This window comes from Bos taurus, chromosome 15 (assembly GCF_002263795.3).
Source record: "Bos taurus isolate L1 Dominette 01449 registration number 42190680 breed Hereford chromosome 15, ARS-UCD2.0, whole genome shotgun sequence".
Taxonomy (NCBI): Eukaryota; Metazoa; Chordata; class Mammalia; order Artiodactyla; family Bovidae; genus Bos; species Bos taurus.
Genome location: NC_037342.1, coordinates 18375147 through 18402696, shown reverse-complemented (window position 1 = coordinate 18402696; position 27550 = coordinate 18375147). Strand labels below are relative to the sequence as shown.

Here is a 27550-nt window from a genome sequence, read left to right as displayed (position 1 = left end):
ATGTCATGGCAAATAGATGGGGAAACAATGAAAACAGTGACAGACCTTATTTTCTTGGACTTCAATATCACTGCAGATGGTGACTGCAGCCGCGAAATTAAAAGATGCTTGCTCCTTGGGAGAAAAGCTATGACCAACCTACACAGCATATTAAAAAGCAGTCATCACTTTGCCAACAAAGGTCTGTCTAGTCTAAGCTATGCTTTTCCCAGTAGTCATGTATGGATGTGACAGTTGGACCATAAAGAAGGCGGAGCACCAAAGAATTGATGCTTTCAAACTGTAATGTTGGAAAAAACTTTTGAGAGTCCCTTAGACTGCAAGGAGAGCAAACCAGTCAATCCTAAAGGAAATCAATTCTGAATATTCATTAGAAGGACTGATGCTGAAACTGAAGCTCCGGTATTTTGACCACCTGATGCGAAGAACTGACTCATTGGAAAAGACCCTGATGCTGGGAAAGATTGAGCAGGAGGGGATGACAAAGTATGACATGGTTGGATGGCATCACTGACTCAATGGACATAAGTTTGAGCAAGCTCTGCAAGATGGTGAAGGACAGTGAAACCTGGCATGCTGCAGTCCATGGGGTCAAAAAGAGTTGGACAGGACTGAGTGAGTAAACAACAACAACAAGAAATATCAGCCCCCTTATCTACCTTTATAGCTATAGTGGTCATAGCCTAACCCAGCTCAATGCTTTCTGATGCAAAATAAAGGATTTGTCTTGTCCTTTTTTAAAGCTTTAAACTGTAGATGACAACAAAAAAGGCAAAAGGCCATTTAAGGAAATACCAGTCTCTAGGAGGGGTGGTCTAAAGTTAGGATCTTCAGTCAAGGGAGGAATCAAAGCAGTAGGAATTTTCACTGCTGCTGCTAAGTCACTTCAGTCGTGTCCGACTCTGTGCGACCCCACAAACGGCAGCCCACTAGGATCCATCCCTGGGATTTTCCAGGCAAGAGTACTGGAGTGGGTTGCCACTGCCTTCTCCAACGGATTTTCACTAGCAAAGATTATTCCTAAGATAAACACAGTATGCTTCAATAAATTAATGCTCATGGAAATTTCTTTTCATTTTTATTATTTCAATTTACAAACCAATTAAAAAAACTATTTTAAAAATTCTCGTTATCTATTCCATAAAGTACTAGTATTTTCCACAAATAAACCATGAACTCTTCACCAGTTATCACATTAGAAATTTTAACTACTTCCCATCTTCCTATTTGCTGTGGCTGAGTATGCAATGCAAAGAACTAGCCTCTGCTGCCCCCTACTGGAGCCACATTTTGCTACCTAACTCTCCCACAAATAAAATCTGACATTCACCAGACACAGCCAGACAAGTAAGGCTCAGTTGAAATACTGCTGGGATTTTACCACTACTCTGAAAAACCAAAAAGTATCTTTTACCTACAAATTCTAAACTGTTTATATATACACAATTACATATATATAAATTCCCATCTTCCACCCACAGACCCCTACTTTCCAAAAAGCAGTTTAAAAATTAGGAGTATTTGATGTGTAATGATTTTCATTCCCAAATCTTTTTATTTTCAACTGAGCATTTTTATAAGAAAGAGAAGATCTTTGTTTTATGAGTACCAAAACCTAAAAGCCCTAAAGACATTTGCTTTTAAGTGGTAGAATGTATCGCAGGATAGAGCTTTATAAAACTGTATTCATTTCCTTGCCTCTCTTGCCTCTAAATGAAACTATTTTGTTAAAAGGGGTGTGGACAGTTAAGAAAAATAGAAATCTCTCTAAATTGCTAAAGATCAAAAGAATTTTAAATAGGTGAATAAATTAAAACAGAAAAAGCACTTAAGGCAGCAAGTACCTAAATCACCGTTTATTTTTAGCTAAAATACAGAAAGGGAAAAAAAGGATTCCCCCAAACTGAAGCTATTTTGCCACAGTGAATGCATTTACCTGTTTTCATATATTATAGTTCACTTTCAAAAGCAAGCACTATATGGCAACCTAAGTTTAATTACAGCATATACACAGGATTTTAATTAGTTTCAAATTTTAATTTAGCCTTTATTCAATTCAATTATCCAGTCTGATGGCCCATGAAACTTTCTAATTATCTCTAAGTCCATTAACAACAACTTTTAACTGTTTGCAGTTTGGTTATTTTTTTTTATTAGACTGCCTAAGGGAAAATAAGCATTTATGCTGAACTTTTCCACTAACTATACATCTAAAACAATCAACTGAAAATATTTTTAATTGGTTACAAAGGGTCAAACAGGCTTGTGCTTTCAAAATTAATGACCATAACAGAAACTGCATTACAATAGTTTTTCAAATTGATATTCTCTCTCCAAACACAATCATTGTGATGTTGTACCACCTCTTCATCTCCACAGTTAAAACCAATTTAATGCTCACCATGGCATGTTCAACTATGAAAGATTTTTAACAACTCTTCAGGAACACAAGCACCCTGAAATATCTCCCCTTCTTGGATCTTTTTCTGATATACTGAGATATCCAATAATCTTCATACAGGATGGATAATTTTAAAACTCTGCTAAATGTATTCTACAAAGTAATCAGTTTACCCTGTTCATGCCCACACAACTGACACATCTAAAAAGTCTCTCTGGCCTTGTCCAATACAGTAATGAGAGATTATATCCACCTATCCAGAGGCCCACAGGGCCACAAAATGCAAATATACGCATGGGTACATGTAAAAATTCATACATGCTACATATTCACTGAGGTGAATTAAACAGTGGTGAAATATTAATTCCATTAGCCACTACTAATGATTTCTCTAAATAACTCACTACAAAAGATAATCCAAAAATGTACCCAACACAAAGACCGCTTCTGTACCAGGTACCTTCTTATAAAATGGAAAACAAAGTTGCTGGTCTACCCATGTCCCATTTACTTAGATCCAACTAGAAAACAAAAGGTTAACGGTCTAAAGGCAAATCAGTCTGAATGCACAATGAAATCATACACAAAGCCTAGTTCTAACTCTATTACTTGCTCAAATTATATAATTAATTACAATAAAAAGATTTACTTTTGCATCCTCTAGTACAATCACTTTCACTTTTCACTTTCATGCATTGGAGAAGGAAATGGAAACTCACTCCAGTGTTCTTGCCTGGAGAATCCCAGGGATGGGGGAGCCTGGTGGGCTGCTGTCTATGGGGTCGCACAGAATCGGACATGACTGAAGTGACTTAGCAGCAGTACAATCTTACTGTTAAATAGTTTTATGTTTCACTATTATATTATTCTCTCCTCTCCTTCAGCCCACAGGGTAAATTTGAATCAACTGAAAAATGTTTAAACATTAAAACAGCTCATGAAAATTATACAATAGCTAGGACATGGAAGCAACCTAGATGTCCTGCAGCAGATGAATGGATAAGGAAGCTGTGGTACATATACACAATGGAGTACTACTCAGCTATAAAAAAAAGAACACATTTGAGTCAGTTCTAATGAGGTGGATGAAACTGGAGCCCATTATACAGAGTGCAGTAAGCCAGAAAGAAAAGCACCAATACAGTATACTAATGCATATATATGGAATTTAGAAAGACAGTAATGACAACCCTATATGCAAGACAGTAAAACAGACACAGATGTAAAGAACAGACTTTTGCACTATGTGGGAGAAGGCAAGGGTGGGACAATATGAGAGAACAGCATTGAAACATATTTATTACCATATGTAAAACTTATGACCAGTGCAAATTCAATGCATGAAGCAGGGCACCCAAAGCTGGTGCTCTGAGACAACCCGGAGGGACGGGGTGGGGAGGATGGTGGGAGGGGGGTTCAGGATGGGGGGACACATGTACACCCACGGCTGATTCATGTCAACGTATGGCAAAAACCACCACAATATTGTAAAGTAATTAGCCTCCATTTAAAATAAATAAATTTAAAAAATAGTTCAAGAAAATTAGAAAATAAAATAGGAAGGAGGAACTCTACATCTTGTTAAGGTATAGAACAGGAAAAACTTCCACTTCAGCTCAAACAAAAAAACTCACCAAACACAAACAAAAAAAAATTTCCCTTTAAAATCATCCAAAAATGGTGAGTGCGTGCATGCTCAGTCACTCAGTCATGTCTGACTCTGCAACCCTTTGGACTGTAGCCTACCAGGCTCCTCTGCCCATGGGCTTCTCTAGGCAAGAATACTGGAGTGGGATGCAAACAGTGAATACAAAGAAAATTTTAAGAGAACTAACTCCAAAGAGACTTCCTAGATGAGCAAAGGATAGAGGACGCTTTCAAATTTTAGTCCATTGGTTGAAATGGGTACAGGACAGGTAGAAGAGCAAGCCTGCTGGCAAATGATGGACTTTCTTAGATGAGGATTTAATCTTGGGTCTTAAGGATCCTGACACCCCTGGGAACTCATTAAACTGAAGTTAGTGTTTTAAAAATCAGAAATAACTGGTCCATTTAAACCAACAGTTGATGTCTCTTCCATCATTAACCAAAAATGTGTCATTGGCATCCGCATTATAAATACTCATGCAGTTCTGATGAAAGAAAATGCAAAACAAAAGAGATAGTTAATCACAACCAATTTGTGGTTAATTATAACCAATTACAACCTTATTGTGATTACTATTTAGGTTGTTTCCAAATTTTTAAAAAGCAAAATGTAATCACATTTAAAGAATCTCATATTTGAATCTAAGTGAGGTAAAAATGTCTGTCAATAAGCTCACACCTAAAAATCTTACAGAATTCCCTGAAAGAAAACTTTCATTAGTGACTCAGAAAGATTATAACCTCTCAGTAGACAAAAACGTCTACTTCTCTTTGTACATTTAAACCCAAGAGAGTTGTCATTTGCTCTCATGACTGCAACAAAATTAGAGATAGAAGCAAATAATGAATCACATTCTTCTGAAATTACATATTTTACTGTTTGTATTCCCTCTAGGTTTCAAGATGAAAGATGTCAGAATCGTGTCTGTTTTGCTCATTATATTGCCTACCAGGTACAATGCCTGGCAATTAATATGAATCTGTTAAATCCATATAGAATAAATGAGTGAGTAAATCTAGATTACTCTCAGTTCTAATGTCTATTTTATGGTTTTATTATATGAACCTATGGTTCTTTGGTTCAACAATTTTAAACAAAACGTATTTTAAACATATACCAGTAATAGTTGATAGAACTTTCCACAATGATAAAAAGGTTCTATACCTGCTCTGTTCAATATGGTACTAACTACATGTGTTTATAAGCAGTTTAAATGTAACTAGTGTGAATGAGAAACTGAATTTTTACTTTAATTTTACTAAATTTAAATTTAAAAAGTCACAGGTTGCAAGGGGCTGCAATACTGCACAGCACACAGACCACTCATTAAGTTTAGGGAACAATATTTAATTACAGACTAGGGACTCAGTGTTTGGAGATGCATAGGGGAAAAATCACATTTTAGAATATGGACATGTAGAATTTTTGAATTTTCTAGTAGTCCCACCTTCAAAAAAATTATCAAGATTAGATGGTATTTGAGTCTGAGTTAAAATACAGAGAGATATATGTTAGTTAATAGAGAAAGAAATATCTTCTATCAAGTTGCCTCCCAAGAACTTGTATCTGCCAATCAAGACTGAACCCAGCTGTTTCTCCTCAGTGAAGTTTTCCTTCTCTACTTCCTCTGGAGCGCCACAAAACTTCTGTCAATACCTCTAACACTGTATATGCCTGTACTATAGACTGTTTTAAGGTAACAACTTCCTTAATGGAATGCACACTATACCTTATATTTGTGCAGAAGCTCACACCAGGCCTAATCCAGTACCTCACATATGGCTGGTCTTTCATACATGGTTACTTAGTGAAAAAAGAATGAAATCTGGGGTCAAAAGAACCTGAGTTCTAGTTCTGTTTCTGCCATATGTTTAGTGATCTTGGGTCTAACACTTAATTGGTTATTCCCAATTCTTATTGGGAATGTCAGTAAGATGAACATCCGTATAGAAACTTTATTTTCTTAAGATCAATTTCTGGATATAAAATTACTGAGGTAAAAGGAAGAACTCTAAGTACTACCAAACCGTCAGTAAAGAGACCACGTGCAATGCAGAAGACCGCTTGCAATGCAGGACACTTGCCTGCAATGCAGGAGACCCAACCCGGGTTTGATCCCTGGGTTGGGAAGATCCCCTGGAGAAGGAAATGGCAACCCACTCCAGCATTCTTGCCTGGCAAATCCCATGGACAGAAGAGCCTGGTGGGCTACAATCTATGGGGCCTCAAGAGTTGGACACGACTTAGCAATTAAACCACCACACCACCAAATACTACCCAGAAACATTTATATATTACTTATAATTCTACCTACAGCACACATCTCCCAACTTTACTGAAACCTCAACATTAATGACATAACATGCTATCCTTTTGATTTATTCATATACCTTTCTATGCCCTTAATCCCCAAATAACTGACTTTGCTATATTCTTTTCCAGAGAGTTTCCCTACATTTGTGAGCCCACACAGGGTAATTTATTGGGTGAGGGGGTGTGTGGGGGTGGTGAAAAGAGCATATTTGGGAGTGGTCCCCAGCAATGCCTGTAATTCCCACATGAAAAAAGGAAAAGAGCAACCTATTATTCAAAACCACCTTCTTGCTTAGAACCTGTACCAGAGAAAGTAAGAGCACAGATCTAGACTTTAGGAGACTGCTTGGGTTCAAATTCTGGCTCTACAGATTTTCAAACAAAATGTTTAACTGCTCAAAACATTCAAGTTTTGTCATCTGAAAACAAAGACTGAATAAATAGGCTTATAACTCATCAAAAAGATGATGCTCAGTGAGTAATTCTAATGAAAAGCTTAGTAAGGGAAGAAAGTTAGAACAAAACACTAAAATAAGTTTTCATGGATTTTTCTCAGCCCTTATCATCAAGTCTCAGTCAAGAGACGTGTAAGAGCTGTCTACATGCTAGCAACCTACATCACAAAAATGTCAGATCAGCACTCACCTGAATTTCTCCATTCTTTATTTGTATACAATTAAGAAAGCAAGTTTTTTTTTTTACTTAGGTAAAACCAAAAGCAAAGACACATGCCAGCACACCTACCTGGCAGTTCTACCCGCTCTGTGAATATATGTGTTGGCATCTTCTGGGCAATCAAACTGAAGAACCCAATTTACAGCCGGGAAATCTGTGTAGAAAGAACATCAAGTTGAAAAAGCAGTTCCAAGATCTGCCCTGCTGTACTATTTTTATTTTATAATAATGCTTGCCAGGGCTTCCCATCACATCAAACTGATAGATATCATCTGTGAACACTATTAAAAACAAAATTAATTGCATGAACCAAGAGATAATAAACACTTCTCTTTTTTGATCAACTGAAATAAAATTAATGACAGTGTTTGAATGTGAAGATTATTTTATATCTGATAGAGGAGACAGATTGCTTTGTGTCACACAAAATAATGAAATACTCGGATAGTTAATAACCTAAAAGAACCACTTCTCATGAGCTCCCAGTGAACTATGAAACTGATTTATAAATTTCAACGAAAATTTACTTTTCCTGCTATTTCCATCTCCTAAAGATGTCTTTTTAAATCCCTCTACCCATTTCCTAGCAGTAATTATTTCATATGTATTTCTGGTTGCAAAAGTTTCCATTCATTTCCAGAGATCCTGGTCTCAACAATTTAAGAGAACTACCTTTAGTCATTTATGGATTCTGCTGTAAGGATTTCAGAACAATTTCTATCACAGACAAAAAAGCTGAGGGAGGCAGGAGGAAAGGAAGAAGGGAGGGAAGGAGGGAGGAAAAAGAAAAAAAAAAAACAAAGAAAGACTTGTGAAGATAATGGTACCTACGGGTACCTGAAAGTATAAAAACTATCAAACTATCACTGAGTTATATAAGCTATTCAAAAGGAGTGAATCTATTTAAATGGGCAAAACTCAACAGAAACAAGAGAAAAGATACTTAAAACAACTCTCCTCTTGGGGCTTGAAGTACAAAGTACCTCAGAAGGCAAGGGCATGTTTCAGGGCTATAAACAGGAAGACAGGCTGAAAGCAACACTCAGACCCGCAGGTCCCCTCCTGGTCCTATACACTGGGTCTCCTGAAGAAAAGCTTGTAAAGGCTTCAAACCAAGACACCAGAGAGAGTAGAAGAAAGAGGCACCAGAGCCCTTGAAAACAGGGTACTGAGTGTAAGCCTGAGTTGGAGCCCTCTATGTCTATAGCCAGGCTTCTACAGAGCCAGTAGCAAGCTTAATCCTCTACTCATGAAAGTGACATATTCTTATCTGGACAGACTCAATGTTCAAAAAATACTGAATAGAGTTTGACATCTTGAGTCCTCCACAAGATGACTGACTCCATCCAAAATCTCCTTGCAATGAAGGCCATTAGTCAACAACCATCATCCACATACTAATCACTTCAAATAATCTTTTCTGATGTTTCACTGCTAAATATAATAAAACACAGCCAACTGAGGACAATTAGGAAAAGTCTCAAAAGTAAAAAAGACGGAGGAGTAAAAATGAAACCAGCAGAAGCAGAAACAACGTGAAGAGAACTTTAACCCACTACCTTCAGAGAAATAAAACACTGCATCCGTCAGATGAGAATAAGAGGCTATAAAAAAGAAACACTTAGTACTTAACTAAAATTTTAATCAGGAAAGTTGAAATATAAAATCAAGAAATCTCCCAGAAATAACGAGAGAGAGACAATAAGATGGCAACAGAAGAAACAGAAAATCTAGAGGTCTGATCAAAGAAGTCAAATATTCTTCCAGAAAGAGTAAATAAGAGAGGGAAGGGGAAAAATACTATAAAAAAGATATAAGAAAGGAAACAAAGTACACAAATTCCCCATTAGTAAGCAATAATTACATAGTGAAAATAAATACTGAAACTTTATTTAACCAAATCACCAAAGAGGAATTCAGAAGCATATTTCTTGCAAAGGAAAGACATGAGTCTCTATCATGTGCTGCTCAATACAGAAACTTTAGTCAAGTTTAAATTAAAATTTAATACAATAATTCTTTCCTCATTGCACTGGACACATTTCAAGTGGACAACTATCATGTTTAGCTAGTATCTACAGTATTAGTACAAGCACAGAACATTTCAATGATCATAGAAAATTCTATTGAATAGTGCTGGTCTAGATTGAAAAAACATATTGAATGTCTATACACCAAATGGGACCTCACACTAAAGCACATTATCATAAAATTTCAGGACTCTGTAGATAAAAAGAAAACCCTAAGAATAAGCCAGAATAAGAAAAAGAGGCTACAAAAAAACAAAATCAGAAAGGCAAAGGTCTTGTCAACATAATATTGACTACTATAAGATAACGGAGCACTATCTGCAAAGTTTTAAGAGAAAATTGTTTCAAACTAGATTTCAATTCTCAGTCAATTGTCATTTAAGAATAAGACATCATAACACATGTAATAATTCAAAAAATGTACCTCCCATACACTCTTACTTAGGAAGCTATTAAAGAATTAGTCTTTTTTTTTTTTCTTTTTTTTTTTTAATTTTATTTTATTTTTAAACTTTACATAATTGTATTAGTTTTGCCAAACATCAAAATGAATCCATCACAGGTATACATGTGCTCCCCCCCTGAACCCTCCTCCCTCCTCCCTCCCCATACCATCCCTCCAGGTCGTCCCAGTGCACCAGCCCCAAGCATCCAGTATCGTGCATCGAACCTGGACTGGCATCTCGTTTCACACATGATATTTTACATGTTTCAATGCCATTCTCCCAAATCTTCCCACCCTCTCCCTCTCCCACAGAGTCCATAAGACTGTTCCATACATCAGCGTCACTTTTGCTGTCTCGTACACAGGGTTATTGTTATCATCTTTCTAAATTCCATATATATGCGTTAGTATACTGTATTGGTGTTTTTCCTTCTGGCTTATTTCGCTCTGTATAATAGGCTCCAGTTTCATCCACCTCATTAGAATTAGTCTTTACATAAAAAATAACAGTATTATTAATAAGTCAAAAAAAAGGAAGAGAGATATCTGGAAAGAAAGTATCATGTGCATCAAGCTTACAGAGCAACCAGTTCAGATTAGAGCTGGAAACAAAAGGCTGCAATGGGAAGGTCCCCAGGGAAAAAGAAACAGACTATGTTTGAACTGTTAGGAAACTAAACAGGTGACATCTGCTGGAACATTTGAGAAAACAGAAAGAAAAACACAAACCTGAACAAATTTTAACTCAATTTGAATACAAGAAAACTACTTAAACCTCTTCTGGACCCTCAGCCACTGCTCAGTCAGTGACTGAGCAGTGGCTGAGGGTCCAGAAGAGGTCAGGGAGATGGGGGTGGACATCATTGCCAGGGGCGAGGCTCTAGGCCCCATCAGTGAGCTCTACCCCGAGGCACTCAGTGAAACAGACCCTGAGGAGGCCAGTGCCACGCATCCTCCCCAAGAAGGCAGGGAGGTCTCGACCCCCGAGCCTCTCAAAGTTACTTTTAAACCCCAGGTGAAAGTAGAGGATGATGAATCTCTTTTGCTAGATTTAAAGCAGTAATTATAAAGAGGAATTAAGTATATTATAATTGTAAGTCTCCTTAATCATACAATCTTAGTTTAATTAGTATAGTCATTTACATGTACATGCCATATAGGAAAACATAAATGATATGCTTGTTTCATTTTTAGGTTTAAAATACTCAAGATAATAAGTTATTAATATACATTTCCATGTAACTTCCTGGGGAATTCTTTTTTTTTTCCCTCCCCTGGAGAACTTTTTTTTTTCTCTCCTCCCCCAGGGCTTATTTGATTCTATCAGCTTTCTCTCTTAGGTCACTCTCATGGCAGCTATTTTTAAGTTCATTTCTCTTGCCCATCAAAAAAAAAGTTTTCTAGTGAGGGCCAATTAGGTATTTGTCTAGTCTACAACAAATGAAGGGCAAATTTGTGGCCATGATTTATTTGCAAGTCAACTCTTGATTTTGGTCTAGATTAATACAAGGGGAATAACTCATGTGTGGATTTTATCTGTTCAAATCAATAGATTTGTTAGTAAATTAGCAGTCACACCCCTTTTTGATGCCTTTGCATAAAAACATGGAAGTGCTGGACTCGAGCACTCGGTTCTGGCATCAGAGCCTTGCTTGTAGCAAGCCACTCGGCAAGTCGTCTGCTAATCGTCTGGTCACTGAAATGAAGAGAGTTCACCTGTCCTGCCCACCCCAGAGGACTGCTGTGAAGATTAATGAAATGTTACACATTCTGGGGGGAGCAAGAACCATTTCCAGAGAAAAGAAACCCCACCGGTTCCTCAAAAACAGAATCGAAATACTTACATCTTCTGAAAAAGCCCTGAGCTTCAAGCAGTAAGGACCTAGGTGGGACAGACACTAAAGTTGGTTTTCCTTTTCACAGAATCAGGAGTGAAAAATAAAGGTTTGGGTGACATCTTTTTCATCAGAGGCTAAACCCAGATCTTGGGTTTGAATTGGGTCTTAAAACATTTCCTGGAAAATTCTTCTCTGATTATCTTCTGCACAGATCTCTGGTGGACTAGAGCAGCATGTTTGAGCATCATGAACTCTGCAACTGTGGCTGTACCTTCAAGAGGCCTCTCTAAAGCCAGACCTTGCGCAATGTTTGGAAAAGACCTCAAATGTTTCTGATTTCCGGAGTGAACCCCTCAAGGTCCACCTGTCTAAAACAGTGTTCAGGGAGTTCATCACAGCTGCTTTGGGAGGAAGCCAGATTCTACCTGTCAGTTAGCTGTAAATCTAACTGATCAGCTAAGTAGGTGATCCAGAAGTAGATATTACTGTTAAAGAGAAAAATGATCATACCAGTTCTTCAATTATGTATGTTTAAATCTTTTGATTTGAGAAAGGGAAGAAATGGAATTACGGGATTTGAAGAATTTGAAGAGTTTTGGACAACAGTTAGCTTTCAGATCAGTTTTAGATGCTCTGGTAGTAACTAAAAATTGTACACGCACACACACAAATCAGCTTTAAAATATTTAACTGAGTTATCCAGCTATTTGGGTTTGGGAGTTTGATTCAGTATCATTTCCTCTTCACCGTGTGTGAATACATAAAATAGTGAACTGTTCCTCTCATTATCTTTTTATAAAGTGTATACAGCTTTGAACAATACTTCAAAAAGAATAATTTTTAAAATGTTATGGTTTAGCAAAAGCTTGGATGCCTAATCAAATATTTCCTTAAAGCCATAATAAATTTGAATTAAAAAAGAAAACTACTTAGAAATATGAAGCTTAATACTAAAAGGAATAATTGCTTCTGGAGAGTGAGGAGTGGGTAAAGCAGGGACTACTTTGTCTCATAACTCATTTTTACCCATATTATTCTTTAAGAAATAGAACTGGGAAAAAATTAAGAATAAAATAAAGTTTAAAAAAGATACTGGTATACTCTAAAGATATTCCTGGCTATACCATGAGACACATGACACAAATACACTGGAAATTTACACGTCAACATGGAAAGATTGAAAAGCAAGTCATAAACTGGGATATACAATATTGTTTTATAAAACTTCATAAAAACCTAAGATAATACTATATATCACTCATGAATACAATCATATAAGCTTTTTAAAATTAAAAAAGAGTTTCTTGACATTTTTTGTGCCATAGTTAAAATCTACAAAACCCTTTTCAGAGTATTTTTAAGTGCATAAAGTAAAACATACAGGATTACAAGAGAAAATAATTATAATGAAATAAACATTCTATTGAATTGTATATACAGCAATATATATGCTTATTCACTGACATATTAAATAACACAACTTACTTATGTATCGACCACCATAATATCAAAATTGTATTAAGTATAAACAATCATGCAAGATATCTACAGAAACTACAATATAAAATGAAAATATCTATGAGAAAGATTAGAGATCTCTTCAAGACATATTACAGATACCAAGGGAATATTTAATGCAAAAAAAGGCACAATAAAGGACAGAAATGCTAAGGACGTAACAGAAGTAGAAGAGATTAAAAAGAGGTGGCAAGAATACACAGAACTGTACAAAAAAGGTCTTAGTGACCCAGACAACCATGCTGCTGTGGTCACTCACCTAGAGCCAGACATCCTAGTGTATAAAGTCAAGAGGCCTTAGGAAGCATTACTACGAACAAAGCTAGTGGAGTTAATGGAATTCCAGGTCAAGAAGTAACAGTTAGAACCGGACATGGAACAAGAAACTGGTTCAAAATTGGAAAAGGAATACATCAAGACTGTATATTGTCACTCTGCCGGTTTAACTTTTATGCAGTGTACATCACACAAAATGCCAGGCTGGATGAATCACAAGCTGGAATAAAGATTGCCAGGAGAAATATCAATAACCTCAGATATGCAGATGACACCACCCTAATGGCAGAAAGCGAAGAGGAACTAAAGAGCCTCGTGATGAAGGTGAAAGACGAGAGTGAAAAACCTGGCTTAAAATTCAACATTCAAAAAACTCAGATCATGGCATCCGATCCCATCACTTCATGGCAAATAGATGGGGAAACAATGCAAACAGTGATAGACTTTATTTTCTTGGGCTCCCATATCACTACAGATGGTGATGCAGCCATGAAATTAAAAGACGCTTGCTCCTTGAAAGAACAGCTATGACAAACCTAGACAGTGCATTAAAAAGCAGAGACGTCACTTTGCCAACAAAGGTACATATAGTCAAAGCTATGGTTTTTGCAATAATCATATAGATGTGAGAGTTGGACCATAAAGAAGGCTGAGCACCAAAGAATTGATGCTTTCGAACTGTGGTGCTGGAGAAGACTCTTGAGAGTCCCCAGGACTGCAAAGAGATCAAATCCTAAAGGATATGATTCAATCCTAGGACTGAATCCAGTCAATCCTAAAGGAAATCAACCCTGAATTTTCACTGGAAGGACCGATATAGAAGCTGAAGCCCCAATATTTTGGCCACCTGATGTTAAGAGCTGACTCACTGGAAAAGACCCTGAAGCTGGGAAAGACTGAGGGCAGGAAGAGAAGGGGACGACAGAGGATGAGATGTTTGGATGGCATCATCGACTCAATGGACCTGATTTTGAGAAAACTATGGGAGATAGTGAAGGACAGAGAAGCATGTTGTGCTGCAGTCTATGGATCACAAAGAGTCAGACGCAACTGAGCAACAACACGATTTCAACTGATGACAAGGCTACAGGTACTAACACAACAATTCAGTGCTTCCATCTATAATTGAAGAAAATATTAAATTCAGTTAAAGGTTAGTAAATATATATACGTATAATTTTTTTCTCCATCTAAGTTCACAGACCTCCTGAATTCTATCCCAGACAAGAGGTAAACAGCCTTCATTCAAAGACTGGGAGAGGGGACAAAAAGAATTCCAACTACATCTAGTAAATAGTTGGTTTCTTTAACAAACTGCAAGGAAAATATAACAAAATAGTTATATCTGTTCACTGTGATATATACAGAATATATATCACATGTGCAATATAATTGCTTACATGGAGCTAAACTATTTTAAGGTTCAAAAATCAGGAGGGTCAGGTAGAATCAGAGTGTAATACAAGTCAGTTCAGTTCAGTCACTCAGTCGTGTCCGACTCTTTGCGACCCCATGAATCGCAGCACGCCAGGCCTGTCTATCACCAACTCCCGGAGTTCACTCAAACTCACGTCCACCGAGTCAGTGATGCCATCCAGCCATCTCATCCTCTGTCACCCCCTTTTCCTCCTGCCCCTACTCCCTCCCAGCATCAGTCTTTTCCAATGAGTCAACTCTTCGCATGAGGTGGCCAAAGTACTGGAGTTTCAGCTTTAGCATCATTCCTTCCAAAGAACACCCAGGGCTGATCTCCTCTAGAATGGACTGGTTGGGTCTCCTTGCAGTCCAAGGGACTCTCAAGAGTGTCCTCCAACATCACAGTTCAAAAGCATCAATTCTTTGGCACTCAGCTTTCTTCACAGTCCAACTCTCTCATCCATACATGACCACTGGAAAAACCATAGCCTTGACTAGACGGACCTTTGTTGGTAAAGTAATGTCTCTGCTTTTCAATATGCTATCTATGTTTCAAAACTACACATTCAAAACAGTAATGAGGGATTAGGGAGTAGGAGAGGGTAGTCGGAATGAGTAATTGGGGCTGAGAAACAGCCTAGAGATCTCTAAAAAATATGCATACTTGACTACTGTTGCCTGTCACATTCAAATGGACTAATACAATGACTGAGATATACTTTAAAACACTCCCAGAGTGACAGGACACAAGCACTAAGGGAGATCAAGAAAAAGATAACCACTCAAACTGGGTACAATGTACAACAAGGGTACTTTAGGCTCAATTCCTTCATACATGTTTAAAATCTGCCACAATAATTAATGCAATAAGATTGATAGAAGAATTCAAATTACCACTTATTTCTCTTCATCCTTTTTCTTACCTCTAGTTTTCCTCTGTAATTACTTCCATAGCCCATCCCGCTCCCACAAAGCCATCAGTTGTATAATATTACAGTGGCTTTTTCAAAGTTTAAACACATTAAATGTAGTGATCTTAAAAAGTAAAATGTTTGGAGAAAAGATGGATTTCATTGATTTTTCTTGTAACAGTATTTGTCAAGTTTCCAATAGAAACAATTTTTTTTCATAGCTTTAAATTTTTAACTTTCCTTTGATTCTACAGGCTCCTTAAGATTCTGTGATGCAATTACTATCATGAGCCAATAAGAGCACAAAAAGTGAAACTACTACAAAAACTTTCACTGACATATCCTTAGTTTAGTCATCTCAGTTGTCAATTTACTTATTTTTCTTTTATAAAATAAGAAAGCCCAATTATTTGAGTCAAACTATTTGAATTACAAAAATATACCCTTTATAAGCCCCTGATCACAGAAAATTTTCTAAAAAGAAGTTTTCTTACCCAGCCCCCTGGCTGCAATATCAGTAGCAAAGAGCACTGCAGCTCTCTTGCGAACAAATTCGTTATAGACTTCCATTCTTCTCATCTGCTGCTGTCGCCCATGCAGGGCGAGGAGGGAAACACCAGGACGCAGCCGGCAGAACACTCGGTACAGATACTGAACCTAGGTGTTAACCGAAAAATTATTTGGTACTTCTGGGTAACAGCAGGAAGTAAGCTTACAAAATGAACAGAAAAATGCATTATGGAGCACACATTTAATTAAAGTACAGAATAGAGAAAAGGAAATGTAGTCTGGAGCTGTGGTCTTCAAACATTTTTGCTCATATTATTTTTCCTAAAAGAATTTTGAAATAAATATGCTCTCCCCAAACTGTTAAGTTTAGTATCTGACATTTCTAAGTGGTTGCAAAGAATGTCATATCTGGTCAATTTAAATATATTTTAAAGTAAAGACTTACCTCTCATAAATGTATCCAACAGATTCTAAATAGCACAACAATTTGATATCTGTCACCAGTTATTTCAAAATATATAAAAATAATAGGGGAGACTACACATGTGTGGGGCAGGGCCCCTCAATTTTGCTGCAAACCTAAGACTGCTATAGAACAGTCTTTAAAAAAGGAAAATTGCTAACAAAATGTGAAGAACCTCTTCTTCAACAGAAAAATTTTACATCATTTCTTTTCCTCCTTGAACTCATATTTCTATTTCCTGACCTCACAGAATTTTGTCTTATTTTATGCAAAGTCTCTTATTGATTACTTTATCACAATCCATTACTTTCAACAACAAAACTATGTATATATATTTTAATTTTAACTTTCTGTAGCCATAAAGCTGCATTAAAAGTTCTCAGACTCAGTTACTATTACAATTATTAGTATGCTGCTGCTGCTAAGTCACTTCAGTCATGTCCGACTCTGTGTGACCCCACAGATGGCAGCCCACCAGGCTCCCCCGTCCCTGGGATTCTCCAGGCAAGAACACTGGAGTGGGTTGCCATTTCCTTCTCCAATGCATGAAAGTGAAAAGTGAAAGTGAAGTCGCTCAGTCGTGTCCGACTCTTAGCGACCCCATGGACTGCAGCCTACCAGGCTCCTCCGTCCATGGGATTTTCCAGGCAAGAGTACTGGAGTGGGTTGCTATTGCCTAGAGCTGGCCAAAAAAAAGAGTTGTTAGAATTTAATTTAAAAAATAAAATTATCTCTCTCAATATATGAGACTAGATGAAGCTATTGCTTTAGTTTTATTTTTCTTTAGTTTACATACTTACAAATGAATACTAGTGATTGCTAAACTGAGGCAGAATCCAGCACCATTTTATCCCATTTCTCTAATATAGGTGTTAAGAACATCTTTTTCTTAACAGAAAATACAGAAAATGGACTAGAAGGAAGCTTAACTTTTTGAGTTCCTATAAAATGTGTCATGATGGTATATTACAAATAATTTCATCTAAGCCGCTTCAGTCATGTCTGATTCTGTGTGACCCCATGGACAGCAGCCCACCAGGCTCCTCCGTTCACAGGATTCTCCAGGCAAGAATACTGGAGTGGGCTGTCATTTCCTTCTCCACATCTATCAGCTAGTAACTCCATTAAGTCTTCCTTCAAATTTTGTTGGAAGAATGGGAAACCACCGAATTACAAAATTGACTTGCTACCCCAGCATTAGTTATTCATTTTCTCATATAATACTCTGGTGCTAGGAAGATTCTCTCATCCTAAGACAATGCACCAGTACGACTAGGCATAAGGGACTCCTCCTTTCCTTTTGTAAAGTTTTTTAAAAGGCTACTGTGAAAGCGGAGATGAGAAAGAACCCACAGACAAGACCACAGATACACTCTTAGGCAACCAATATCAGAAAAGGACACATGGAAATGGAAGAACTACAGAAATGGAAGATCAACCAAGAGCCTAAGAAAAAGTTAAGCATGGTTTAAACTGCATAGTAGCAGGAGGGGTGGTGAGAGGTGGTAAAACTAACAACTGTCAACAGATTGAATGTGAGTTAAGGACAGGCAAGAATTTAAGATTTGATCATTTAATGAGATGGGGAAGAGTTGGAGGGAGCAGATCTCAGAAATAGCAAATCTTAAATTGCTTACCCAAATGGAAATATCTAGAAGTCAAATAGATATACAAGTCAAGGGCTCAGGAAAGAAGCCAAGGCTTAAGATGTGGATTTGGCAATTGTTAGAATACAGACAGCATTTAAAGTCACAGAACTGAAGAGGTATAGAAAGAATATAGATCAAAAAAGGGCAGAGTATACTTTTTCCACTGTGAAGAAGAAAAGCAGAGTATTACAGAGTAAAAACTTTAAACATTAACACTTAAAATTATTTTCTTGTACGTAAATATGAAAAATATCCATTCTTTAGGGAAATATAAAAATCTAAAAGAAGTCCTAAAAAATCTGAAGTCATTCTTTACATGGAAAAATAATGAAGTTCTGTGCTTTCCTCAAAATAGAGACAGACACTACTTATCTTCCCCATCAACTGGAGGAAAACTCACTGCATATTCATCATGCTAAGCTACTGCAAAAGCTATAAATCTAGAATCAATCTACTATATACCAACAACTATATGTTATCAGGAAATCTAAAATATAGTAAAAGAAAAGTAACATACAAAAACGAACCATAGTTTATTCTCTTAAAGAGAAAAGACCAAGTTTTCTTATACATCACTGAATCCTTTACTTACAAGCACATGACTAGTGTTTAAGAAATGCTGATAAACAAAGGCAGATATAATGAAAACACTACCAAAGGACAGAGGAAGGTGCAATTCATTGTCAAAAGAGGGTTGGGGAGTGTCAGAAAAGGACTTTCAGGCATAAAACTTGAGCTTGAGCTTAGCCTTAAAGGACAGTAATCATTCCTCCAGATGGAGGAGCACAGGGAGATAAGCAGATCAGCATGAACAAAGACAAAGAGGCAGGGAAATAAATGGCGTATTCACAGACGGTAAGGTAGACATTAGGTCATAAAGACCTCTAGTTAGCCTAGCCATTCAACTGTTGTTCTACCAATATTTATTGAGGACTACCATGTTCTAAGTATTGTGCTGGATGCTAACAACACTGAAGTGAAAACAGTTTCTGCCTTTCCTTATTGAGCTTGAAGTCTCATTCATGGGTTTCTTTAAAAATGAAGACACAAGATTCTCATTATCTACAAATCTCTTCACATTTAGCACTGCATTTATTAAAAAAGAAAAGTAGCATTTTATAACTGAAACTTGAAATTTATACATGATAATTCAACAAGAATAACTTAAGAACAATAAACACAAGGTACCTCTTTACAACTGGAGAAAAATACAATACTTTTCTTCTTCAGGTGACTTCTCAAAAAGGAATACAGCACACTTATTTTTTGCTGCAGCTCACAAACTATGTAGTTCTGTTCCAAAGTAGCAGGGGTGCTTATGTAAATAAGAGGGAAAATATTAAAAATATGTCACGTTGGTAACTTTGAAATCCAGACCAAAAAATAAAACAAATGTTAATAATGGTATGCCTCCCAAGCAAATCTTTCATACACACATACATACATATCCCGAAAAAAACTTTCTCTATTGCCCCTTAGGAAATGAATACAGCATTGTGTCCAAAATACACTCAAAATCATTTACAGATTAAATATCAAAAATATACCTGATCTCCAAGGGGGAAGAATGGGGAAAGGAATAGTTAGGTAGTTTGGGATTGCCATTTAAAATGGATAACCAACAAGGACCTACTGTACAGCATAGGGAACACTGCTCAATGTTATGTGGCAGCCTAGATGGGAGGGGAGTTTGGGGGAGAATGGATACATGTATATGTATGGCTGAATCCCTTTGCTATCCACCTGAAACTATCACAACATTGTTAATCGGCTATACTCCAATACAAAATAAAAAGTTTGAATATATATAGATATATACATATCTATCTCGGAGAAGGCAATGGCACCCCACTCCAGTACTCTTGCCTAGAAAATCCCATGGATCTTCCTGGAAGATCCCATGGAGGAGCCTGGTGGGCTGCCATCTATGGGGTTGCACAGAGCCGGACATGACTGAAGAGACTTAGCAGCAGTAGCCGCAGCATCAGTTCAGTTCAGTTCAGTCATTCAGTCGTGTCCGACTCTTTGCAACCCCATGAATCGCAGGACACCAGGCCTCCCTGTCCATCACCAACTCCCGGAGTTCACCCAGATTCATGTCCATCGAGTCAGTGATGCCATCCAGCCATCTCATCCTCTGTCGTCCCCTTCTCCTCCTGCCCCCAATCCCTCCCAGCATAAGAGTCTTTTCCAATGAGTCAACTCTTTGCATGAGGTGGCCTAAGTACTGGAATTTCAGCTTTAGCATCATTCCTTCCAAAGAAATCCCAGGGCTGATCTCCTTCAGAATGGACTGGGTGGATCTCCTTGCAGTCCAAGGGACTCTCAAGAGTCTTCTCCAACACCACAGTTCAAAAGCATCCATTCTTTGGTGCTCATCTATTTCTGCTTTATTGACTATGCCAAAGCCTTTGACTGTGTGGATCACAATAAACTGTGGAAAATTCTGACAGAGATGGGAACACCAGACCACCTGACCTGCCTCTTGAGAAATCTGTATGCAGGTCAGGAAGCAACAGTTAGAACTGGAGATGGAACAACAGACTGGTTCCAAATAGGAAAAGGAGTACGTCAAGGCTGTATATTGTCACCCTGCTTATTTAACTTCTATGCAGAGTACATCATGAGAAACTCTGGACTGGAAGAAGCACAAGCTGGAATCAAGATTGCCGGGAGAAATATCAATAACGTCAGATATGCAGATGACACCACCCTTATGGCAGAAAGTAAAGAGGAACTACAAAGCCTCTTGATGAAAGTGAAAGTGGAGAGTGAAAAAGTTGGCTTAAAGCTCAACATTCAGAAAACGAAGATCATGGCATCCAGTCCCATCACTTCATGGGAAATAGATGGGGAAACAGTGGAAACAGTGTCAGACTTTATTTTTCTGGGCTCCAAAATCACTGCAGATGGTGACTGCAGCCATAAGATTAAAAGACGCTTACTCCTTGGAAGGAAAGTTATGACCAACCTAGATACCATATTCAAAAGCGGAGACATTACTTTGCCAACAAAGGTCTGTCTAATCAAGGCTATGGTTTTTCCTGTGGTCATGTATGGATGTGAGAGTTGGGACTATGAACAAGGCTGAGCACCAGCCGCAGCATACATATATCTGTATCTATATATATATATACACATGCAAACAGGGGTCACCTCTACAACGGTAGGGTCAAGGATCAATTGAAGGATATAAGGGAACTTGCTGGGCTGATGCTAAGGTTCCATCTCTTAGTAGGCCCTTGGGTTACAGAAATATACACATTTATCAAAATTAAGCAAATTTACTCAATTTACTCATAGCATTGTATGTAAATCTTATATTAAGAAAGAAAATCTCTATACAAATATTTAACTCTAGCTACTGATATACGTACTGAAATGTTTAAAGAAAGTGTACAGCTGTCTGCCAATTTCTTTGAAATGCATCAAAAATAAGATGGGTTAATATATAGAGGGATGGATAAATGGACAGTAAATGGATGCTACTACCACCAAGTAGCATCCAGGTGGTGGGTATAGGGTTTTAACTGTAAAATTCTTTCAACCATACACATTTGAAATCTCTCATAATAAAAATGTTATAGAGAAATATACATGCATTTACTCTTTGAACTAATAAACCTACTTTTAGGATTCTGTTCCAAAAAATAATCTGGTAAAAACACAAAAAGATATACTATCATTTAATTTACACGGCAAAAAAAAAAAAGATGGAAATCAACCCATATGTCCATCAGTAAAAAACTTGTAGAATGAACCACTGTACATCCACACAATTACATAGCATACAACTGTAAAAAAGGAATGAGGTTATCAGAGAAATGCAAATCAAAACCACTATGAGGTACCATTTCACACCAGTCAGAATGGCTGCCATCCAAAAGTCTACAAATAATAAATGCTGGAGAGGGTGTGGAGAAAAGGGAACACTCTTACACTGTTGGTGGGAATGCAAACTAGTACAGCCACTATGGAGAACAGTGTGGAGATTCCTTAAAAAACTGGAAATAGAACTGCCTTATGATCCAGCAATCCCACTGCTGGGCATACACACTGAGGAAACCAGAACTGAAAGAGACACATGTACCCCAATGTTCATCACAGCACTGTTTATAATAGCCAGGACATGGAAGCAACCTAGATGTCCATCAGCAGATGAATGGATAAGAAAGCTGTGGTACATATACACAATGGAGTATTACTCAGCCATTAAAAAGAATACATTTGAATCAGTTCTAATGAGGTGGATGAAACTGGAGCCTATTATACAGAGTGAAGTTAAGCCAGAAGGAAAAACATAAATACAGTATACTAACGCATATATATGGAATTTAGAAAGATGGTAACAATAACCCGGTGTACGAGACAGCAAAAGAGACACTGATGTATAGAACAGTCTTATGGACTCTGTGGGAGAGGGAGAGGGTGGGAAGATTTGGGAGAATGGCATTGAAACATGTAAAATATCATGTAAGAAACGAGTTGCCAGTCCAGGTTCGATGCACGATACTGGATGCTTGGGGCTAGTGCACTGGGACGACCCAGAGGGATGGTATGGGGAGGGAGGAGGGAGGAGGGTTCAGGATGGGGAACACATGTATACCTGTGGCGGATTCATTTTGATATTTGGCAAAACTAATACAATTATGTAAAGTTTAAAAATAAAATAAAATTAGGAAAAAATAAAAAAGGAATGAGGAATCTATATAGTGCTATGATATGATCACTAGGGCATACTGTTAACTTAAAGAAGCAAAATTTGATACCATTTATGGGACTGAAGGTATATATACATTCATGCACATATAGGCATCCCTTGGGTGTGTGTTTATATAAAGGGAGAAAAGGGAAGCCTCTTGATGAAAGTGAAAGAGGAGAATGAAAAAGCTGGCTTAAAACTCAACATTCAGAAAACTAAGATCATGGCATCCAGTCCCATCACGTCATGGCAAATAGATGGGGAAACAACGGATATGGTGACAGACTTTATTTTCTTGGGCTCCAAAATCACTGCAGATGGTGACTGCAGCCATGAAATCAAAAGATGCCTGCTTCTTGGAAGAAAAGTTACAACCAACCTAGACAGCATATTAAAAAGCAGAGACATCATTTTGCCAACAAAGGTTCATATAGTCAAAGCTATGGTTTTTCCAGTAGTCATGATGGATGTTAGAGTTGGACTGTAAAGAAAGCTGAGCACCAAAGACTGGATGCTTTTGAACTGTCGTGTTGGAGAAGACTCTTAAGAGTCCCTTGAACTGCAAGGAGATCAAACCAGTCTATCCTAAAGGAAATCAGTCCTGAATATTCATCGGAAGGACTGATGCTGAAGCTGAATCTCCAAACTTTGGCCACCTGATGCGAAGAACTGACTCATTGGAGAAGACCCTGATGCTGGGAAAGACTGATGGCAGGAGAAGGGGACATCAGAGGATGAGATGGTTAGATGGCATCAGCGACTCGATGGACATGAATATGAGCAAGCTCTGGTAGTTGGTGGACAGTGAAGCCTGGCAGGCTGCAGTCCATGGGGTCGCAGAGAGTCAGACACAACTAAACTGACAGCAATATAAAGGAAACACACTGGTGTACTTCTGCATATAATCTGATACACAACTCAGAAAAATTCAATTCTGATTTTTCTGATCCTTTACAATTTAAGAGTAAATATTCTTTTATGCCTTAAAATATTCTCAACCATAATCTCTCAGGGTTTATGAAACTAACTGTTAAGTTGGTAAAGGGGAAAATTCAGTAACAATATTAAACAAAATTCAATAGCAGCTGCTTTTTATAGTGCTTCTGGTGAATTTGAAATTACAGAGTATTGCAGTCATTACCAGATAAGCTGCAGTTTTGTAAATTATGTTGCTAAATATCTGCCTTCTACCTTCTAAAATGTTTTCTGAAAGTCACATCTTTTACGAATGATGGAACTGCTTTCAAGAATTATGAAGTAAACAATTTTTACACTCAGTTTTTTATAACTAACTCTATGATCTACAGATAAAGACCAACTATTATCTACAGAAATTAGGGACAGGGATAATATGTACAATTGCAATTTAGAGACCATCTAATATTGAAAAACGAGTGTCTAGTGAGTTTTTAAAACAGGCAGAAATGAAACAGCAAAAAAAGAAAATCAAAAGACCTAAACAATCTTTAGACTATCAAATTAATTGTACTAAGAATTTCAATAGCTATCTCAACACAACTTTACAAACAAAAACCAATGTCTACTCAATGGTAAGCCAGGGAGATAACTATACCTCATATATCTCCTGCTATCCCATTCCTGAGGAGTTCTTGATAACCAAAGCTACCAGAACTCAGATTTTCCAAAGTTCATTCATTAGGATCATCAGGAAGTATAGAATTTAGCCTCTTCTCAGGCTTTTTTTAATCCTAGACATCTATTGGTTGAACAAAGTCAAGGTGGCCCTGAATGGCCATATTCCCTGCATTTAAAGATCTTCCAAGAGGACAACTCAATTCATTTTCCCAATATATTTCTTTTCATGCTAGCATTTCACAGCAAGAAGTGAAAGACAGAGATAATGGAAGGGGTGAGCCCACACTGAGATCATCAACACAGATTTAATTTAAAGTCACTGGAAAACGTTTCTCAAAGTCACATCCGTCCACGGTCTGCACGTATGTATATATGTATGTATGATTCATACCAAACATACATACATTTTCAGCTGTCATAATATCAAAATATACTTTAAAACATTTCCCTCAATCCATTTACTATCTCTCTCTCTCTCACACACACACACACACACACACACCCCTTCTACTGCCACAAAGACCAGGAGTCCCCAACCTTGGTAGCAGTTGTGGCCTGGTAGCAATCAGGTCTCACAGCAGGAGGTGAGCGAGCAAAGCTTCAACTCTATCTACTGCCACTCCCCATCTCATTACCACCTGACCTCTGCCTCCTGTCAGATCAGCAGCATTAGGTTCTCAAAGGAACGTGAAACCTACTAAGCTTGAATCATTCAGAAACCAGCGCACCCCACCCCACCCCCAATGTCTGTAGAAAACTTGTCTTCCACGAAATTGGTCCCAGGTATCAAAAAGTAGGAGATGGCTGACACAGACACACATTTTACTTTCCAGTTTTAGTGAGACCAAAACAAAACAGCTGTTGCTGGAATGTTTGAAATAGAAAAGTATTTTGCTAAATATTAATGCATTTGATAAAATGTGCTCCATAGCACATTAGCCCTGCATAATACAACTAAAAAAAAAGATTCTAAACCAAAATAATTTTGATAAATGCAGAAAGCTTTATTCATCTCCCACTGCTTTTAAGAATCACAATGTTCATAAAAATATCAAAGGTTCTGAGAAGTCTTAAAGAACACCCCTTTACCTTAACTCAACATTTGCTATTTAACTATCCAGGAACACGTTTTCCCACCTTATTCCCATTTTATGGGGGTAATTTGTTCCCCGTACCACAATTTGGGAAATACTACATTAGAGTTGTCTCACATTTAAAGGTGTATTGAGAATTTAAATAATTTTTACCAGTATATTCACTATGTTTGCATATTTAATCAATAACATTAATATGCTTTCCTAGAAAAGCACATTAATTTGAAATGTTAAATTCTCAATCTAAAAAGAGAACCCCGATTTTGATTGAATCAAATATGATTTCAAATAATACATACCTGTATTTTGCTTTTTCATGAACCCAAACATACTCAGGATTTTTCAAACTCAAGCGTGCAAGGTCCTTTACAGATTTGGTTTGTGTAGCTGAGAAAAGCAAAGTCTGACGTTTCTTGGGAAGGTTTTCAATAATAGCATTCATGGTGTCAGCAAAGCCCATATCCAAGATTCTATCTGCTTCATCAAGAACTAAAAAGGGAAAATGCACACTGAACTACAATATTTAACATACACATTAGGCTAAAAGCAATATGGTATTCTGGATAGGATTCTAGAACAGAAAAAGGGAATTAGTGGAAAAACTGGTGAAATAAAACAAGAAGTTCGGAATTATTAAATAAATGCGTCAATGTTAGGGCTTCCCAGGTGGCTCAGTGGTAAAGAATCCACCTGCCAATGCGGGAGACTTGGGTTTGATCCCTGCGGTGGGTGGGGGGAAGATCCTCTGAAGGAGGAAATGGCAACCCACTCCAGTATTCTTGCCTGAAAAATTCCATGGAGCCAGGCGGGCTACAGTCTATGGGGTCACAAAGAGTCAGACACGGCTGAGAAACTCAGCAGGGGCACACACATACACACCAGTGTTAGTAACTTACTTTGGCAAAACTACCAAAGTTATAGAAGATGTTACAATGGGGAAACTGAGGGAAGGAAAGGTATAGAGGAACTGTCTGTACTATCACTGCAACTATTCTATAAAGCTAAAATTATTCCGAGACAAAAAGTTGATTTAAAAAATATACTATAGGTAACATAGTAAGTAGATGATGATTTTTATCTTTCACCTTAAAAGATAACTCTTAGCAGTGTCAAATACTGAGGAATCTAATTTCATATGCAATAGAGTGCTTATCTCTTTCTGACTGTTCTGACTTAAAAAAGGTCTCAGTTGTACTCTCTGGATTTAGAACTATATGTCAAAAAATTGCTTAGAGTTCTTTTTAAGATTTTTAATCACAGTATTTATTCAATAAAACATTTCTATCATTAAAATTTATGACAGCTAGCTCCTAAGACTGAGATTATTTTCATAAAGATTCATTAGACTTACCTAACATTTGGAGATTGGTAGCATGAAAACATATTGTTTCATCCATGTGTTGAAGAAGCCGACCCGGTGTGCAAACAAGTATATTTATGTTATTGATCCTCTCAGCTTCATGCTTCAGATCCTGAAAACAGTTGTTTTCTTTGATTACAGACACATCACTGAGCAGCCTGTGTACCAAAACTGTATAAGCCATCTACATGTGGCATTTCATCATAGCAATGTAGATACTCTAGAAATAAATGTAGTTTCTCCCTTATGTTTTTACAGCCTATCCAAATTTCTGGGCCAAATACAAGTCCTTAGTTAAGAACTAAAGAACTCAGAATTCCTCTAGATCCTTAATCATATGCAGGATTTTGAAGCCATGAGAAATACATGAATGCTCTAAGTCTTTATCTCCTCCTGTGTCTGCCAGAACCGACTTAAAAACTAGAATTAAACCCATTCTTTAAGTCAGAATCCAGGGACAATGAACAGGCTCTGTGATACCACTCGCTGCATTTCCTGGACTGCAAAAAAAGAGTTGAGTTCTCCAATTTCTAGAAAATCCCTCCTCGAAAGAAGAGCCATAGAATGTTATTTGTTAAAGCTGGGTGACAGGTACATGAGTATGTGAGGACTTGTGATATTCATTCTTTTCTTGGGCATGTCTGCATATAAATTCAAGAATTCAAGTATTTATCCTCACAACCTAGAAGAGACTTGAACAGAAAC

The 27550-nt window shown here is 37.4% G+C and overlaps 1 protein-coding gene across 1 annotated transcript in view; it reads right to left on the bottom strand.

Annotated features, from left to right (window-relative positions):
* DDX10 (DEAD-box helicase 10) overlaps positions 1-27550 on the bottom strand; it is a 306774-nt gene that overhangs the window by 262280 nt on the left and 16944 nt on the right. Inside the window, 5 exon segments of the mRNA NM_001076881.2 lie at positions 7107-7191; positions 15966-16128; positions 19282-19408; positions 25785-25974; positions 26837-26957. Coding sequence (NP_001070349.1) covers positions 7107-7191; positions 15966-16128; positions 19282-19408; positions 25785-25974; positions 26837-26957 — 686 coding nt within the window.